The 20,892-nt window shown below is 40.2% G+C and overlaps 1 protein-coding gene across 1 annotated transcript in view; it reads right to left on the bottom strand.

Annotated features, from left to right (window-relative positions):
• Positions 1–20,892, bottom strand: part of LMNB1 (lamin B1) — a 61,532-nt gene that overhangs the window by 16,424 nt on the left and 24,216 nt on the right. The window contains exons 2-6 of the mRNA XM_003826678.5: positions 14,840–14,996; positions 14,081–14,206; positions 10,252–10,422; positions 8,678–8,803; positions 1,444–1,664 (exon numbers count right to left, since the gene is read on the bottom strand). Of these exons, the coding sequence (XP_003826726.1) occupies positions 1,444–1,664; positions 8,678–8,803; positions 10,252–10,422; positions 14,081–14,206; positions 14,840–14,996 (801 nt within the window). The remainder of the gene's footprint in view (positions 1–1,443; positions 1,665–8,677; positions 8,804–10,251; positions 10,423–14,080; positions 14,207–14,839; positions 14,997–20,892) is intronic.

The raw sequence follows: 20,892 nt of genomic DNA, 5'->3' as shown, positions 1-20,892 counted from the left end.
AGTGAGCTGAGATCCCACCACTGCACTCTAGCCTGGGTGACAGTGAAAACCTGTCTCAAAATAATAAGAAGAAGAATATCCCACCCATGCATTTCTAAAGCAAAATATTACTTACAATCTGTTAGTCAAAGCAAAAGTTTACCTTAACTAATGTAAACTTCTTCATAAGGTGCCCATCGTCAATTTTCTTTTTTAAAAAATAACAATCTGAATGTTTTCTCTAGGGATGGAAGTAATATAACCATAATGCAAGAAGTCTGGTAAATGGGTAGAAAGTCATCTGATCTACCACCACCCACCACAGCCACTGTTATAGTTGGTGTACTTTTTTCTCTTTTCGTACCTGTACTTTCTTATGATCACAATGGATATAATATTAAAATTATCTGGCTTTTTATCCTAAATCAGCCACTTTCCTTTTGGAACTTTTCTTTTTCTTTTTTTTGTGAGACAGAGTTTCACTCTTGTCACCCAGGCTGGAGTGCAATGGCACAATCTTGGCTCACTGCAAACTCCACCTCCCAGGTTCAAGCAATTCTGTCTCAGCCTCCCAAGTAGCTGGGATTACAGGCGCCTGCCACCATGCCCAGCTAATTTTTGTATTTTTATTAGAGACGGAGTTTCACCATGTTGACCAGGCTGGTCTTGAACTACTGACCTCATGTGATCCGCCTGCCTTGGCCTCCCAAAGTGCTGGGATTACAGGCATGAGGCACTGCACCTGGCCCTTTTGGAACTCTTTTCTGAGAACAGGTGTCAAAAATATTTATACATTGACCAGATTTAAAATATATATAAAGCCAGCCGGGTGTGGTGGCTCACACCTGTAATCCTAGCACTTTGGGAGGCCGAGGCGGGTGGGTCACTTGCAGTCAGGAGTTTGAGACCAGCCTGGCCAACATGGTGAAACCTCGTCTCTACTAAAAACAAAATTAGCCGGGTGTGGTGACACATGCCTGTAATCCCAGTTACTCAGGAGGCTGAGGTAGGCAAATCGCTTGAAACCAGGAGGTGAAGGTTGCAGTGAGCCGAGAATCACACCACTGCACTCTAGCCTGGGCAACAGGCTGAGACTCTGTCTCAAAAATAAATAAATAAATAAATAAATAAATAAATAAATAAATAATATGTAAAGTCTCTTTCAGCCAGTTTGGCATTTTACAATATATTAAATCACCAAAACACTTAAAATCTCAAAGGAACTAATCCATCCTGATGCAGTTCAGCATTTAAAGTAATAATAATAAATAAACTAAGAGTACTTGAGCAACATTTTCTGCGTTGAGGTAGAAATATGATCTATTACTACTTCTATACCTAGGTGTTAAAAGAAATGACCAAGAAAATAAAGTTCTTTTAAAAATGCTATTTATTTTCATTTCAATAAAAAGGGTGACGGGCAAAAAGTGGACCATAAGGTAGGGCGACCCTTAAGTTCCTTACCTCTCTTCTTCGCCTTCTAAGAGTTTCCTGTAAGCACTGATTTCCATGTCCAGGGCTAACTTTACATCAAGAAGCTGTTCATAGTCATTCAGCTGTTGCTGCATTTGATCCCTTATTTCCGCCATCTCTCTCTCTTTGTCTGTCAGCATGCGACGAGAGTTGTCTTTTTCTTTAGCTAGCAAGTCCTCTAATTCTTGAATCCTTTCCAAACATGCTCTAGACTTAAGATGCAAGGAAACATATTTACTTTCTAGGAACATTCCAACATTAGCACCAGGCAGCTATTTTAAATCATTTCCTAGACTGGAAAACAAGTACAACCCTATGGAATCTCTAACTCACTAGAATTCAAGAGATTTTAAGAAATTAAAACCCCAAATTCCTCAAATACAAAACACAGACCTCAGGATAGTTTTGGCTGATAAAAGAATAAAAGACATATTCCACAAATGTAAGTTCTGTAAATATACATATAATTTTTCTGTACTTAGCCAAAAAAATGTTAAGCTGTGGTTTTGGTAAAAGTCAAGTCTGGCTACCTTACAAAGCCTTTACTTCCAAAAGTATAAATTAAATAAAGAACTTAAAAAGATAAAAACACTGGCTGGGTGTGGTGGCTTACGCCTGTAATCCCAACACTTTGGGAGGCCGGGGCAGGCGGATCACCTGAGGTCAGGAGTTTGAGACCAGCCTGACTAACATGGCGAAACCGCATCTCTACTAAAAATACAAAAAAAATTAGCAGGGTGTAGTGATGGGCGCCTGTAATCCCAGTTACTTGGGAGGCTGAGGCAGGACAATCGCTTGAACCCCGGAGGCGGAGGTTGCAGTGAGCCAAGATCACGCCATTGCACTCCAACCTGGGCAACAGAGTGAGACTCTGTCTCAAAAAAAAAAAAAAAAAAAGATATAAACACTGACTGACAAAATAAACCTAAGAGTGGGTAAAAGTACGTTTTAGCAGACTGCTGAGGAATATTCAGAAACCAAGGCAAAGGGACTCTGGTTACTATGTGGAAGGCACTACCTAGTGTCCCTTTAGGATTGCTGGGCTATCTCATGTTCAGTTAGCACACAAAGGACACACAATATAGGGTGATTTGTAAAGTATTACTGTGAATATAGAAGCTGTATATTTGGCATAAAAAAATTAAAAATCACACATCCTACACCAGAAAGTTCATCTTAGAAACCTTGTGGCTCGCTGGGTAATTATTCTTCTGTGTTTCTCCATGACAGAATTCATCTCAGTAGCCTCAGAAAGTGACAACTCAAAAAGACTGATGGATAGCTTAGGCCCTCAGAATCACAAGTACCTGCAACAGAGCAGGAGAGAAAGGGCATCTAATGTGCAAAAACTAAATCTAGAAGGCTAGAGATAAAAAGGAGCTACCAAATACATAAAAACTGTACTCTTGCTGGTAAATTTACTTTTCACAGCAGTATAGGTTCCAAATTTTGAAACTGCTTTAACATATACTGGGGCTGAACAGATAAGTAAATGGATGATAAAAACCAGGTTTCTCACTCTGAGAGAGAAAAGATACAGGTATGTCAGAAAGGAAGCCAAAAATGAATCCTGTCGTACTAGATTCAAGTCAGAGACATCTGTATGAATTCATGTTTATCTTAACACAAATGATTAGACAGAAAAAGTTATAAATATGTGCATACACATGGGTTAGCATACACAAAATGTTACCCACGTTTATCGGTGAGAGGGCCAAGAAGCAGTGACACCCAGTACCAGTGAGCACACTCAGTGCCCAGATCTTAATTTCTATATACCATTCTCCAATAGCAAGAACCAGGGCTCCTTGGAGACTGGATAATTCTAGGACTGGGGCAGGGAAAATGCAAGATGAGCCTAGAGCATGTTATAGTACCAGAAAGCAACAAAGTGCTCAAAAAACAATGGGACATAGTGGCCAAGCTGACAGAACTCCCAATGGCCAAATATGAAACAATCTAAGCCAAAAAAGTAAATACTGCAGTATTAGCTTACAACCCAAAGTATAAAGTAAATGCCCACGGTCCATACCGACACAAATAAACAAACAAACAAACAAACGGGGAATGGATAAATCTTTACAGAAGAATGCCATTTAATAAATGTAGATCTCCCTCCAGAATGTGGCGCTTAAGTCCTGCCCTGTCCTTCACCCTTGAGGGTAGGCTGGAATTAGTGAGCTGTTTTCCATGAATAGTGTATGGGAACGGAAAAATAGTAGCGCTATTGACAGTGGAGAAACCTGACAAACACTATCTTAAACCAAACACCACCAGTGATGTCATGTGGTTATCACATACGTGCAATCCCTGATACGATGTGACAAAACGGGCACTTAAAACCCAAAACCCCAGTCTAATCACGTGAAAAGCACCGGACAAATCCAAATTGGGGGACAGTCTACAGTATACCTGGACAATCTTACTCAAGACTCAAGCTCATAAAAAACAAGGAAAGCCCAAGAAACTGTCACAGACCAGGGGAGGCATGTGGCACCTGGAACAGAAAGAGGATAACAGAAAAACTGGTGAAATCCAAATAGTCTGGAGACGAGTTCACAGTAATATACCAATGTCAGTTTCTTAGTTTTGACAAATATACTATGGTAACATAAGATGCTAACAACAGGGGAAAATGGGTGAGAGGAAAACAAGAACTGTCTATAGTACTTTGCCAACTTTTCTGTAAATCTAAAATTATGCCAAAATAACAAGGTTATTTAAAAAATAATCAAGAGTCACTGTAAACCTATTTGGGGGCAGAGGGGGTGCCTGGTTCACATGCACACACAAAAAAATATTTTTAAAGAAAAAAAATTGACCAATCAATTAATTAAATTCCAGAGTAGTATATGACTTGACATGCTATTTAGACAGGCACTCCTCTTAAGATGGATATGACAAAGGTAGTCCCTGAACCTCAGAGAACTTGCATTTAACTGCGTTTGCAAAAATCATGCTATAAATGGAGAAATCCATTTCCCCGCTACCATGTTCCTTGTATTTTTTCTCCAAAAGAAAAAAAAAAAAAGTCATGTAAGTTCAAAATGCCTCCCTTTATTTCATATATCAGAGGTAGAAGATATATTTGAATGGGCAAAAAGGCAGAATCTAAAGGAGAGTTGATGAGAGATATAAACTACCCAAGATTCACAGATAACCTGAGCCGAGATTTATAAACCCAATGATGTCTCTGTTTGACTGCCTTTGATGTTGTAGAGCTCTTTAAGAGGGAGAAATCAAAATCTAGGTATAGAAGTTTTAAAGTTACTCTGAATCATTCTGTATTTTAAATAGAAATATTTAAATTCTATTTTCAGTAGCTGCACTTATACCTGTGTAGTGAAATATAAGGAACACAGTATGAGAAGTTAGACCTAGATTCTCCTTTCTAATTCTGCCATTGAAACTACCTATGAGGCTATAAGCAAGCTGTAACTAACCTCACTAAACCAGTTTCCACATAAGGAAAATGAAGAGCTCTAACTATCTAGATGATCTCTCAGATCTTGCCACTAACCCTAAATTTTATGACTTCTGATGATCTTGGGGTTTTTAAATATTTTATAGTATGTAATGTAATTGTACTGGTTTATTAAGGTCTAGCTGCAACCAAAGTCTCCAGAATCTGGGTGTTAGAAAAACAAAAATTAGAGGTGTTTTTAAGTACCATACTGTACTCTTCTCTAAGGCAAGCAGCCTCTAACCAACCAATTCATTTGGTCCCAAGTCAAAAATCTAGAGATGCTATAAGCAATGTAAAATTTCTAATTCCAAAACATAACACTGCTACCATCTATATATTATTTAAATATATCTTGTAAAACCAGTATTTTAAAGCCATGTCAATTTTAAGTAAAATTTAAGAAGTACTTCACTAACCTGAGTTATTTAACCAAAAGGAAATTCTTATGGCCTAATAGGCAGCATGATGAAACTGATATGACTCAGCAACAAACACTATTAAGACAAACAATAGGAAAATATTCAAAAAGATAACATTTTTATTTTTGATGATTTTTCTAAGGCTAAAATTTATCAACTAATAAAAATATCCCTCAAAATATACTGTTTACCATAAAGTCTGTTACCAATAATGAACAGAGGAAAGATTCACCCCAGACAGAGAAATTAAAAACTATTTTGGCTAAAGGGATTGCTCGTCTCCTATCTGCTAAGGAGTTAGCTCCTGGAAACCCCCAGTGCACTGCCTAACATTACTTAAAAACCACTAAGCTAAGGTTAACAAAAAAAACTTGCAGCCAGGCACAGTGGCTTACACCTGTAATCCCAGCATTTAAGGCAGCAGCTCACGCCTGTAATCCCTTCCATTTTGGGAGGCCAAGGTAGGCAGAGTACCTGAAGTCAGAAGTTTGAAACCAACCTGGCTAACATAGTGCACCCCATTTCTACTAAAAATACAAAGAATTAGCTGGGTGTGGTAGCGCGTGCCTGTAATCCCAGCTACTCAGGAGGCTGAGGCAGGAGAATCACTTGAACCGGGAAGCAGAAGTTGCAGTGAGCTGAGATAGTGCCATTGCACTCCAGCTTGGGCAACAAAAGCAAAATTCTGTCTCAAAAAAAAAAAACAAACAAAAAAAACTTGCAAAAATGGGAATTCAATTAACAGGGAAACAGCCTTGAACCTAGGTTAGAACACATAGCTACTAAGTTTCAGAGCCCACTACTACTTATTAATAACAGTCTCCTCATCCAAAGCACAGTGAAGATCAACCTCAAGAGAAGATCTGTACTAAGTAAATCAAATGGATTAGGCAGCAGCCAAAAAAATAATAATACAGTAGGAAAAAATAAAATTGAGGGATAGACAGTAACTAGTAGACAACTTACTATTAGTAAATGGAAAAGAGTAGTAAATGCCAACTCAGTACAAGAACAGAGAGGCCCATTTTTGGAAAAGTACCTGTTAAGACAGTTGATATAGGCCGGGTGCAGTGGCTCACGCCTATAATCCCAACACTTTGGGAGGCTGAGGCGGGCGGATCACCTAAGGTCAGGAGTTCAAGACCGGCCTGACCAACATGGAGAAACCCTGTCTCTACTAAAAATACAAAATTAGCAGGGTGTGGTGGTGCATGCCAGTAATCCCAGCTACTAGGGAAGCTAAGGCAGGGGAATTGCTTAAACCTGGGAGGCGGAGGTTGCAGTGAGCCAAGATTGCGCCATTGCACTACAGCCTGGGCAACAAGAACGAAATTCTGTCTCAGAAAAAAAAAAAGCAACAAGAAAAACAAAGACAGTAATACAGTCTGTGTGTTTGTGTTCCCACAAATTTCATGTTTAAATCCTAACCCTCAAGGTGATGATATTAAGAGGTAGGGCCTTTGAGTGGTAATTAGATCATGAGAGGAAAGCCCTAGTGACTGGGATTCATGCCCTTATAATATAGGGCCAAGGGTGCTCATTCACCCTTCAACCATGTGAGGACACAGCAAGAAGGCACCATCTATAAATCGGGGAACAGCCCTCACCAGGCAGATATCCAATCTGCCAGTGCCTTGATCTTGGACTTCCCAGCCTCCAAAACTGTGAGAAATAATTTCTGACATATCTGTTGTTTATAAGCTACCAAGTCAATAGTAGTTTGTTATAGCAGCCCAAAAGGACTAAGATAGATGGTGCAATGGAAAAAAAGATTATCTGTTAAATTTCTAAAAGTAAATCTTCTTTGAAGAGAATGAGGTATAAAAGGAAAAACTGGGAAGCAGTAGAGAAATCCATTTATCAGTCTGCAGCCTCTGGGCAATGGGCAAATCATTAAACTCACCTAGATCTGTGGTTATATGGAATGAACTCAGAGGTGCTTCCAGCTCTGCTATTAAATGAAAATCTTCAAAACACTCTCAGCACGAAATAGGTTTAAAATAATTTAAAAATTTGTGCCGTAAGTAACAAAGCACATGATAGACAGTGTAAAAGCCTCTGTGTTAACTAAATTATTTTATATCACCCCATTTTATGGGACTCATTTTCTGCTTTATTTCTAAGTTCCTGCAATAGAGGTCATCAGTTTTATAATTAGAAAAATATTTTACTAAAAATGGTAAAAAGAAAAAGGAAGGAAGAAAAGCCTAATCAAGAGTAAAATAGGCTGGGCGCGGTGGCTCTCGCCTGTAATCCCAGCGCTTTGGGAAGCCGAGGCGGGTGGATCATGAGGTCAGGAGATCGAGACCATCCTGGCTAACACGGTGAAACCCCGTCTCTACTAAAAATACAAAAATTAGCCGGGCGTGGTGGCACGCGCTTGTAGTCCCAGCTACTTGGGAGGCTGAGGCAGGAGAATGGCGTGAACCCGGGAGGCGGAGCTCACAGTGAGCCAAGATCGTACCACTGCACTCCAGCCTGGGCGACAGAGTGAGACTCCATCTCAAAAAAAAAAAAAAAAAAAAAAGAGTAAAATAAAGTTTATTCTCATGTGGAAAATTCAAAACAAGATTTCCTCCCTTGAGGAAAATAGAAGCTGAAGTTATTTCCAAAATAATTAAGGTGACGAGTTAATTGCTGAATCATTCTGAATGCAGTATATGGAGTATATGTACTTTGTGTCCACACTGACATCACCCTAGGCTAAAACTGATCTGAAGTAGTGTCCATGCCTGCTTAAGCAGCACCTGAAGCACACCATCACACCCTGATAGGCAGCCAGTCAACACAGCTGGCAATGCCATTTGTCACTTAGGCGTACCAACGAATGAATGAGTCACTAAATTCTTATCGGAATATGCAAATTAAAGCTACTTTCCTGGATCCTAATTGTTAGATACTTTAAGCACTAAAGAATTTGTCTAGAAACACAAAGCATTCACCACCCACAAAGAATTTTTGCATGTTTTTCTTCATTTTGGTTTTCAAATGATATAAAAAAGGAATGTGTTGAGAATAACTGTAGAGATGAAGCTGTTAGGTCAGAAGATCCGGGTCCTAGGGTAAGTACAGTGAATAAACTAGCAGGCTCCTTCCTCAAGGGCAAGTCTCTTAGCTCTGTGTAATCTACTAATTAGGAACAATAGTATCTGCTCACAGGATGTTTATGCAATGCAAAATGAACGAATCTAGAAAAGTACTGTGAAGACGAAAGCGCAGGATGACACCATCCTCTGTAACAAACAGAGGGAGGAGTGACATCAGCCCAAGCAAAGCAGGTAGGTACCCATGGTGAAGGTAGCCTTCAAGTCTAACTTCTTACAGAAAGATGATTATTTACCTCTTTCTGTAGATTAGAAAGCTGGGATGAAAGGCTCTCAATTCTCATGCGGCTTTCCATCAGTTCTTCCCTGGCACTGTTGACAGTAGAAGTATTCATCTCTGATGACAGTCTGGCATTCTCAAGCTAAAAGAAGAAGCAAAGCATAGTCAGTCTTATCTAGAACTGAAACAAAAAAGGAAGCATGATTCACCTCAAGGCATTTCAAACCTAAGTCCTGCTGGTAACTGGTAGATGAAACACAGGAAAAGCATCATGAAGTTTGCTGATATGGTGTGAATGACGGTAATTCTGTGTGACTTTTAGAGTCACTTCCTAAATAATGAGCTTTAAGAATGCTAATATACCTAGGCCTTTACCCAAAGCTTATTACTTCAATATTTCATCTATTAAACCTTTAATGTCTAAGATAACACTGATAATAAGAAGACTGGGCAATAGCAACTTGACTGTGGTGGTGTCTGTAAGAAAAGAAACATCACATATCCCTAACCCACCAAATCCAATACAGAATGTAAACCAACAAGCAGAAAATACTAGTTTATAGATTCGTTCAAACCAGATAGAAACACTTCCTTTCAGAAGCAAAAAAAAAAAAAAAAAAAAAAAAAAAAAAAAAGCTCCTTGAGTAAAATACAAATCCCTTAACACTACTGTGTATGTGTGTCTCAGGCACATGCTCCTGTGTCTCCTCCCTGGCTCCCTATGAGGCCACAGTCTGTGACTGATCCTTACTTTAGCTCCTTCACTGTCTAGCTCAATGTGTGATATTAGATAAATGTTATACAACTGAAGTTACTGCTTATAATAAGATCTTTCACTTTCACTAACTGCTACTTCATACAATAGATAAAAAGCAACATGAACAGTTTAAGGCCATGCAATGAAAATTTTCAATAACTCTGTGACTCTAATATTCTAAGTCAGCCACAAAAAAGTCTTTTTAATCAAATCATGTAACATTTAAAACACGAGGCAAAATCATTTACCAGGGAAAGCCTGTACTAGTTGGTGATTTTTATGAATTCTTGTAAGGTCAGCTAATATAAGTGGGAAGTTTCTACAATATTTTTTTAAGTGAATAATAGTGACAGAAGAAGAAATAGCAGAGACTTTCCATTTGGCCCTTATGCAAAAAAGCCCGAAGTGTGGTAGTCACAATCTATGCACAATGATGACATGAAAGTGAGATCTAATGCAGTCTGACATTCATTCATTACTAAATGGATGTTTATGTAGGACAGCATGATCAGTACTTGTTATTGGAAGAAAGTTATTTCACATGGTTTGGGTTCAACTACTATGGCATAATACGAATGATCAATGGGACAAAAAGACAAAACCTAACCTCTAATAAAATTGCAACAACCCTACATTCTTCTAGTAATTTTTAATAACATTTAGTTTATAGAAAACTGCACTTTTTTGAAAAAATCAATTTTCTATATATTTCATGGAGACTAGGGGAATCATTTTTAAAAACTATAACAAAATAAACATAAAGCCATGTTCATCATGGGAATTGTGAAGTAATGATTTTAAGCGTTCAAAAGAATCTTCTGAAGAGAGCTCACTTTGGCATGGTAAGTCTGCTCCAGCTCCTCCTTATACAGCCTCACTTGGGCATCATGTTGCTCTCTCATCTCATGAAGGGCTTGTGCCAGCTTGTACTCATACTCAATTTGACGCCCAGAATCCACCTCTACCAAGCGCGTTTCATGCTTCCTTCTGGTCTCGTTAATCTCCTGGGGAAAAAACAAAAAGCATAAAGCCAAGTTACTTACCATGGCTGCACTGGGACACATCTGAGTGACATCACAGCCATCTGAAGTTTTACACACGAACCTCCTCCTGTTTGTCCTCAGGCGGTCATGTGAATAAACACTTTTTTGCCTCTTAGTTTTCAGTTGAGAAGGTTTTTGAAATGGAACTAATGACAGAAGTGGTAGCATCTCAAGCCTTAGGAACTTTCTATTCCTTTTCAGGAGCATAGCTGTTTATTTTTCTGAAGCCAAGAAAAGGCCTGGATGGCCTACTAAAACTACCTGCAATCAAGGATTTATACACAGTATACTATACTAAACACTAAGCAAAAATTATTTTTCTGAATTGTTTCATTGATAATCTTAAGAACACCTCTGAAAAAACAGCACATGGAAAGTTAAACTTAACAGTCATGATAAATTCATGTAAAGATTTATGTGAAATGAAACGATTTCCTTTTCTTTTCTTTTCTGAGATAGAGTATCACTCTGTCGCCCAGGCTGTTGTGCAGTGGTATGATCTCAGCTCACTACAACCTCCGCCTCCTGGGTTCAAGCAATTCTCCTGCATCAGCCTCCCTAGTAACTGGGATTACAGGCACATACCACCATGCCCAGCTAATTTTTGTATTTTTAGTAGAGATGAGATTTCCCCATGTTGGCCAGACTGGTCTCAAACTCCTGACCTCAGGTGATCCATCTGCCTCAGCCTCTCAAGGTGCTGGGATTACAGGTGTGAGCCACCTTGCCCAGCCATAAAACCATTTTCTTAGACATAATAATAGGCAGCACAAGCTAATTTACATGACTTCTTTAAAAGCCGGTATTAAGCTATCATTATCAAGTGACACAGGATCTTATTAACAATATTAGTTGACTAACTCAAATATTTATGAAAAATTTACCATTGAAGAATAGAAGTAGTTGTCATGATCCTTTCCTTTACTCTGTTTTAAGGAAGTGTCTAAATAAAATTAGAATGGAAGGCTGGGCGCGGTGGCTCACGCCTGTAATCCTAGCACTTTGGGAGGCCAAGGCAATCAGATCACCTGAGGTGAGGAGTTCAAGACCAGCCTGGCCAATATGGTAAAACCCTGTCTCTACTAAAATACAAAAATTAGCCAGCCATGATGGAGGGTGCCTGTAATCCCAGCTACTCAGGAGGCTGAGATGGGAGAATCAGTTGAACCCGGGAGACGGTGGTTGCAGTGAGCCAAGATCGCACCACTGCATTCCAGCCTGGGCAGCTGAGCTAGACTCCGTCTCAAAAAAAAAAAAATAATAATTAGAATGGTAATATCTGAAGAAGCCACAAGAGGGAAGTATAACCCACCAAAGTTGCTGTTTGTGTATATTAGTGCATGTATTTTCCTGTGCATTTCTTCATCTTTCCTTAACTACTACACAGGAGCATGCACTTGACAAAATCTGAAAAATCAAAAAAATCAGGAGGATTCTGCTATCACCCTCCCAGAGATCACATCTATTTCATGAAGCAAATAATACCCAAATCATGAAAACACTGAAGAGAGCGACTGCTAATGGTTTGCTCTTTGTCTACCTCCTCCTTCCTCTTTCGTCTTTCTCCTTCCTTTTTTCCCCCAACTGTTCATAATAAGGAAGTTAGATATTATTACTGAATATATATCATGAATGTAAAAAAAAAAAGTTAAGGCCAGCGTAGTGGCTCACACCTGTAATCCCAGCACTTTGGGAGGCTGAGGCGAGTGGATCACCTGAGGCCAGGAGTTTTAGACCAGCCTGGCCAACATGGTATTACTTAGTAAAAAGTAAGGGAAAAAAAAAAGTTAGCCAGTTGTGAGGGTGTGAACCTGTAATCCCAGCTACTCGTGAGGCTGAGGCACAAGAATCATTTGAATCCAGGAGGCACAGGTTGCAGTGAGCCAAGACCGTACCACTGCACACCAGCCTGGGCAACAGAGTGAGACTCTGTCTCACACAAAAAAATTTTTTTTAAAGTAAAAAAGGCCAGGTGCGGTGGCTCACAACTATAATCCCAGCACTTTGGGAGGCCGAGGCAGATGGAGCACTTGAGTTCAGGAGTTCGAGACCAGCCTGGCCAACGTGGTGAAACCCTGTCTCTACTAAAAATACAAAACTTAGCCGGGCATGGTGGCACATGCCTGTAGACCCAGTTACTCCAGAGGCTGAAGCAGAAGAATCGCTTGAACCCAGGAGGTGGAGGTTGCAGTGAGCCAAGATCGTACTACTGCACTCCAGCCTGGGCAAGAGAGCAGGACTCTGTCTCCAAAAAGAGTAAAAAAAAAAAAAAAACAAACTGAAGAGGACTATCTTAACATCCATTCTCAAAAAGGCAAAAGCCAAAAATTCAAAGATGCTATGTACTCTAAAAATATTAAATTTCTTTTTACTGATGCTATTTTTAATATAGAACCAGTGACCTTACAAAGAAAAAAAACCCTACTCCTGGTTGTCTACACACAACATCAGAAATAAGTAATGATAAATCACAATTTTTACAAAAAAAAAAAATGTAAGTCAACCTCATATAAAAATATCTGCTTTAACAAAACAACACTTAGTAACAATTATATGACAGCACTCGCTACAGTATCCAAAGAGTTTTCACACACAGTATTCCACTTTGATCCTTACCACTCATTGAAGAAAAAAATAGCAGTATCAGTATTTCATTTTAAATAAGAAACTGACACTAAGAGTTGTCCAAGGTCTGACTGCTTGTCTGGTGCACCTTGCACTAATATCTATTTTGTTTAAAGCCTGTAATTTTAAAAAATAATCAGATTTCTATTATTTTTCCTCCAACTAAAAAACTGGTTTGCTAACTGCTACAATGAATTCCTATTTTATTGTTAGTCACTGTTTTCAAAATTACACTACTTCTAAAAACATTAAGCCTAGCACATTAACAGCATGTTCTCCCCCATGAGTTGATTTCAACCCTCTACAATTTTCATTAAATATACATTCCCCTTTCCTCAATTTTATTACTTCCTTTGTTTGACAACGGTTTTGCCCCTGCCCCTTGACCACAGCAGTTAAGGCTTATAAGTGATATTTTAAGATTTCCACATGAGTGAGCCGGGCACGGTGGCTCACGCCTGTAATCCCAGCACTTTGGGAGGCCAAGGTGGGCGGATCATGAGGTCAGGAGATCAAGACCACCCTGGCCAATATGGTGAAACCCCGTCTCTACTAAGAATACAAAAATTAGCTGGGCGTGGTGGCACACGCCTGTAGTTCCAGCTACTCAGGAGGCTGAGGCAGGAGAACTGCTTGAACCCAGGAGGCAGAGGTTGAAAGGAGCCAAGATCGTGCCACTGTACTCCAACCTGGCGGCAGAGCAAGACTCCGTCTCAAAAAAAAAAAAAAAAAAAAAAACAAAAATAAGTAAGATGAAGTGAAGTCATATCTGTTTACAGTAACAGCTTGAGTTCTCAAATGCGGTCTTTTAGCAGCAGTAGCTTGAATAATCTACGTGCAAAATTTCTCCCCATGCCCAAACCTTATTATCTCTTTATCTGATATATTTTTGTGGCAAAGAAATCATAAATAAAATATAATTACATGTTTAGGAATGACAAAGTCATTCTAGAACCCCTCCATTCCTTTACAAAGCAAAATTATATATAGTTACCTCTTCATACATGTTTTTGCGAAACTCCAAGTCCTCAGTAAGGCTCTGACAACGATTCTCCAAATCTACTTTAAGTAAAGTTTCATCTGCTAACTGTTTTTTGGCTGCAGCTAAGGAGGCTTCCAACTATTACAAGGAAAAAGAATTGTGATAAAAATTACATGGCAATCATTTAATAATGAACTTAAGATATCTATGAATCAAATCAAGTGTTAAAATTCCTATATATTTATCAATGTATAATTACTTCATCTTAACATTTATCACAGAACTGGGTATTCATTTGCTGGTCCCACCCACAGAGTATCATACCAAACCACCAGTCAAATTGTTAATTGGCAACAGGGAATAGAACAGAGACGTATGACTCACTCACATTTCAAAAATCAAACTAGTTATTTTAGCTAACCACTTTCATTTTTTCCTGTGTGGAGAGCAGCATTTTGGCATCTCTTTTCTTACTTATTTCCTAACTAACAAAATAGGCTTTGAGAGCAGAGACAGAATGACTGTGTGCACAATAGGGAAGAAGAAGGGAACCACAAGATCTGGACAATCCAGATATAATGCCTGGGAGGTGATAATGTTTTGCACGTTAGCTACCTCAAGACTTTTCTTCAAGTAAACCACAAGAAAACAAATATATAAAATTTCAAAAATAAAATACATTTGAAAATCAATCAATCAATCAAACTATGGCTTAAGGCAGATGAGGCAATTAACCTGTCACATATGGCTCAAGAGTAGACTTGACCTTACCTGGGCAATCTGATCCCTCAGATCCTCCAAATCTCCCTCTAAACTTTTTTTGTCACCAAGTGCAGTAGCAAGAGCTGCATCTTTCGAATTCAGTGCTGCTTCATATTCTCGAAGCTTGATCTGGGCGCCATTAAGATCAGATTCCTTCTTAGCATAGCTGGAACAGATTTAAAAAGCATAAGACATCAAACCACACTGATGACTTGAGGTCTTCTCCCTCTCTGCTGAAGGGACAAACAAAAGTAGTTGTTTAAATAAAGGCTCCCATCACCTATCAAAATTAGAGAAGCAATTCACAAGCATTGGATCTAGAGTTTTTGTTGGCTACCATTCTCTTTCAATGTCACATGATTACTAATGACTATGGGTCAAAGACGTCCATATTAAAGACCAATGTACCAGAATCCTGCTTGTCCCTGAGTGAGACTGCATGTCCCCCTTGTTCTATAAAGAGGCACACTAACACAGGATATTTTTGAAGAAATGAAAATTCATTTTTTAAATATAATGCATATTATAAGCCAAAACATGCAGGAACTATAAGTCAGGATATCATGCTAAGCGCAGTGGCTTACGTCTGTAATCACAACACTTTGAGAGGCTGATGTGGGAGGATCACTTGAGACCAGGAATTCAAGACCAACCTAGGCAACATAGCAAGACCCCGAATTTACAAAAAAAAAAAAAAAAAAAAAAAAGAGCCCGGCACAGTGGCACACATCTGTAGTCCCAGCTACTTGGGAGGCTTAGGCGGGGACATCGCTTGAGCCCAGGAGGTTGAGGCTGCAGTGAGCCATGACTGCACAACTGTACTGCAGCTGGGCAGTAGACCAAGACCCAATCTCAAAAAAAAAAAAAGAAAATCAAATTACACTAAATGAGAAGAAAAGATTATTTTAAAAAGTAATGTTATAACCCAATGCATGATACTGAAACTCCCCTGATATTAATAAGAACTAATTGACCCCAAGCTTGCAAGTACCTCCCATTTTGTTACATAGAGGTAACAATAAATAACAGCCTCCCTAATATTTTGCATAAAAATTATTTCAGTTTATAAAACTAACTACCAAAAAACTGAGGTTCAGGGCCGGGCACGGTGGCTCATGCCTGTAATCCCAGCACTTTGGAAGGCCAAGGCTGGCGGACCACTTGAGGTCAGGAGTTCGAGACCAGCCTCGCCAACATGGTAAAACCTTGTCTTTACCAAAAAATACAAAAACTTAAGCTGGGCATGGTGGCGCAATGCCTGTAGTCCCACCTACTCGAGAGGCTCAGGCAGGAGAATCACTTGAACTCAGGAGGTGGAGGTTGCAGTGAGCCGAGACCGCACCACTGCACTCCAGCCTGGGTGACAGAGAGAGACCTTGTCTCAAAAAAACAAACAAACAGGCCGGGCGTGGTGGCTCATGCCTGTAATCCCAGCACTTTGGGAGGCTGAGGTGGGCGGATCACCTGAGGTTGGGAGTTCAAGACCTGCCTGACCAACATGGAGAAACCCCGTCTCTACTAAAAATACAAAAAAATTATCCAGGCATGGACGCGCATGCCTGTAATCCCAGCTACTTGGGGGGCTGAGGAAGGAGAATCACTTGAACCCAGGAGGCAGAGGTTGCAGTGAGCCGAGATTGTGCCACTGCACTCCAGCCTGGGCAACAAGAGTGAAACTCCGTCTCAAAAACAACAAAAACAAAAAACAAGCTGAGGTTCAAATTGAAGTTTCCTTTTCTCTAAATATCACTTTTTTTTTTTTTGGAGATGGCATCTCACCATCACCTAGGCTGGAGCGCAGTGGGGCGATCTCGGCTCATTGCAACCTCTGCCTCCTGGGTTCAAGAGTTCTCATGCCTCAGCCTCCCAAGTAGCTGGGATTACAGGCATGCGGTACTAGGCCGAGATAATTTTTTGTATTTGTAGTAGAGATAGGGTTTGCCTATTTTGGCCAGGCTGGTCTCGAACACCTGGCCTCAAGTGATCTGCCAGCCTCAGCTTCCCAAGATGCTGGGATTACAGGCATGAGCTGCTGCACCCAGCCTCTAAATAACCACTTTTTTTAAAATGGAGTTCTACATTATAAAATTATAGTTCATTTGGATATATTTTGCCCAATAATTATATTTTAAAGGTCAGTATTTCTCTCATCCAAATAATTATTAACAGTAGTTACACAGAGAAGCCTTAATAATACCAAAATTATTGCCGGGCATGGTGGGCCATGCCTGTAATCCCAGCATTTTGGGAGGCCGAGGCAAGTGGATCACCTGAGGTCAGGAGTTTGAGGCAAGCCTGGCCAAAATGAAGCCCTGTCTCTATAAAAAATACAAAAATTAGCAGGGCATGGTGGGGTGCGCCTGTAATCCCAGCTACCTGGGAGGCTGAGGCAGGAGAATTGCCTGAACCCGGGAGGTAGAGGTTGCAGTGAGCCGAGATCATACCACTGCACTCCAGCCTGGGTGACAGAGTGAGACTCCGTCTCAAAAAATAATAATAACATCAAAATTATTAATACCTGTTCTTAAAACTGCTATTGTATTTTTCTTGGAGAAACAGGATTTTAAAAATAAACTAAAAAACAGCTATTATAGAAGAGTACTGTTACTTACTGATGTTTGAGGACTGGCTAAAGGAGGAATCTTTAATAAAAATTTCAAAATAATATTGTAATATTAAAATAAAGTGAAGAAATAAACTGGCCAAATGTTGATCACATATGAAAAGATTTAATAGTATTCACTTTTTACTCATCATAAAAGCTCAGCAGTCATGCCACATGCTTAAATCTCATGCTTTAAAACACCACAAGATGGCAGGCTTTAACTGAAGACTAGTCCAGAAGAGGAAAAAATTAACTGTTAAAAAAAATCCCATACTGTAATAATTTACAACCAAAATGCCTAGTTCACACAAGTGCTGGGTCTCCACAGGAATGAACTGACACTTGTGAAGGAGCCTCTATTTTGCCCCACTATAAAACTACCAGAAGGGCTAGGATACATGTTATAATACATATGACTGAAAATAAAACCATATTTTAAATGCAGTATTACACAATACTTAACAAAAGCTACTGACTCAAAATTAATTACTTAACAATTACAAACAGTAATTTTTAAAGCTCAGGTCATAATGTGGTACTTCTCAATGTGATCCTGCCTCATGGCAGGAGAATGACCTGTGCCTTCCAGGGACCAAAATGGTCCAGCAAGAATGATACTGCATAAAACAGCACGTCAACTTTACAAGTTATTGTATGGAACAACCTGTAAAATCGGCACATTTTATGCAGTATTGTTCTTGTTTATTTGACTTCACAGATTTAATAATACATGCAAATCGCTCAAAACTCAGGATGTCATACTACCAAGTGAAAGATACTGTGTGCAACATCTTGTGGAGTGTAGAAAACACAAGAAGCCAAAAATTAACCCAAGGCAGTACACCCAGATGACTAGAATATGGTGATTTCTTCCATAAAAATAAAAACCAAAGAAGATAAGGAGGACAGGGGATGAAGAGAGTATTTACTTGTGGTACCCTGAGGGCCACCCAGTGATACCAGTGGAAATTTTATAGGAACTTTAATTTCAATCATGACTAATGCTTCTACTGTTCATTTTATGTCAAGTTCTTAGTCACATAAAACACTGTTCTATGAAAATATAAATTGTTCTGTTATAAATTACTTCTTGGCCAAGTGCGGTGGCTCACGTCTATAATCCCAGCACTTTGGAAGGGAGACTAGCCTGGGCAACACGGTGAGACCCCATCTCTACTAAAAATTAAAAAAATTAGCCAGGCGTGGTGGCACATGCCTGTAGTCCCAGCTACTAGAGGGGCTGAGGCGGGAGAATCACTTGATCCCAGGAGGTCGAGGCTGTAGTGAGCCCTGATCGTGCCACTGCACTCCAGCCTTGGTGAGAGAGTGAGACCCTACCACCAAAAAAAAAAAAAAAAAAAAAAATATATATATATATATATATATATATATATATATAGTCTGGCTGCAATGGCTCACACTTGTAATCCCAGCACTTTGGGAGGCCGAGGCAGGCGGATCACCTGAGGTTGGGAGGTCAAGACCAGCCTGACCAACGTGGAGAAACCCAGTCTCTACTAAAAATACAAAATTAGGCAGGCGTGATGGCACATGCTTGTAATCCCAGCTACTCAGGAGGCTGAGGCAGGAGAATCGCTTGAACCCAGGAGGCAGAGGTTGCGGTGAGCCAAGATTGTGCCATTGCACTCCAGCCTGGGCAACAAGAGTGAAACTCCGTCTCAAAAAAAAAAAAAAAAAAGAAGAAGATACAGTGTAGGGTCCAGTGTCCCATCAAGCCCCATCCCAACAGTCCTAGTTTTCTGCAAAACAGTTTGAAAACTTCTGACCATCAAGAAATATGCAAGCTCCTTGGCATGGCAGTCCCCCTAGAAAGCCCTTCAGGTATAAGTCCTAAAGACCTTCTGAGCCTCGGACTTCACTCTCCCCCACTCCATGCCATCTATTCCCATTCCTAACTCCATCTAATTCCTAACCAACTGCCATTGGAAACTAAGACCAAGGATGGAACAAATGTCATCCTTCCTCTGTAATGCTTCCCTGCTTTACCTCTCCTAGCAGAAAAAAATCATGTACCTTTCTGGGTTCCATAGCACTTGGTGCATCATTCTCATATGGTGCATGGTATATACATCTTTTTAAAATTTAAGATTCCATGTCTGTCTCCTACACTGGAATGTGGGTAAAATGAGATTACCTTCAGATCCTCAGTGCCTGGCAATGTCTGGTATAGGGTGGGGATACTCAATAAAATTTCTGTTAAAAAATGAAAGAAGTAAGCCACAGGAAAGCAGTACTTACAACTTTACTTTAGTATAACAACTCATGAAAAGATAAGTACTCAGCCTCTGTTACAGAGGACCAAGGTTATTCTGAGACCCAAATAGTCAATCTAGATCTGCCCTGCAGTGCCTGTACAAGCCACCACAGCCTTCACAAGCAGGTGGGCAGCAGGCATTGTACCAGGCACTGAAGAGAACTCGAGTCAGCTACCGCCCTTGGTGCAAAGTAATTTATAGTCTCTTCTCATAAGAGGTTATGAACACACTTTTGCTTTTTCTAACCCACACAAATGTACAGTGGCATTTATATGCACTCTTATGCACAGGTACACAGGAGAGTTTCGAGACGGTGGGGAAAGGCTCAGTCCAGGTCCTTAGTTTTGAGACATATTTACCTAATCCAGCAGACATTACTGAGTATCTACTATGTACTACCAGGAAGAGAAAAATAAATAAGACAGGGTCCCAGCTAAGTGCGTTTTTAGTATTCCCTTCCTTCTTCTGGACCCTCAGTACCTTTACTGCTCAGGGTCAGGCACTAGGCCATGTCACCACACTTAGGTGTGTAGCTGTCTGGGTAGCATAAAGGCTTATCTTGCAGATGCTGAAGTAAAATGATGAAAAGGGACTTGTGGGGCTACCTGCACTGGGAGCTCAGGGCAGACAGTTCTTACAGCTGTCCTTACATTGTGAGCCCTTTAACTCCACAAACAAATTGTTCTGTGTTCATATATTTTTCCTCTTCCTCCTTAGGCCACAATATTAACAGTGAAAAAGTCAATGCATCGCGGCCGGGCGCGGTGGCTCACGCCTGTAATCCCAGCACTTTGGGAGGCCGAGGCGGGCGGATCACGAGGTCAGGAGATCGAGACCATCCTGGCTAACACGGTGAAACCCCGTCTCTACTAAAAATACAAAAAATTAGCCGGGCGAGGTGGCGGGCGCCTGTAGTCCCAGCTACTCTGGAGGCTGAGGCAGGAGAATGGCGTGAACCCCAGGGGGCGGAGCCTGCAGTGAGCCGAGATTGCGCCACTGCACTCCAGCCTGGGCGACAGCGAGACTCTGTCTCAAAAAAAAAAAAAAAAAAAAAAAGTCAATGCATCATAAAGTGGCTAATAGAGAGAGAAGAACTGACTACTATCTCTTCCTCTTGCATATACAGCACTTACAGTGCATTGATCATACAAATCCCTATATTTGTGGATATGCTTAGCTAC

The sequence above is a fragment of the Pan paniscus genome, chromosome 4, assembly GCF_029289425.2.
Source record: "Pan paniscus chromosome 4, NHGRI_mPanPan1-v2.0_pri, whole genome shotgun sequence".
NCBI lineage: Eukaryota > Metazoa > Chordata > Mammalia > Primates > Hominidae > Pan > Pan paniscus.
Note: the sequence above shows the minus strand (reverse complement) of the source record. Positions and strands in the feature narration are given on the sequence as shown.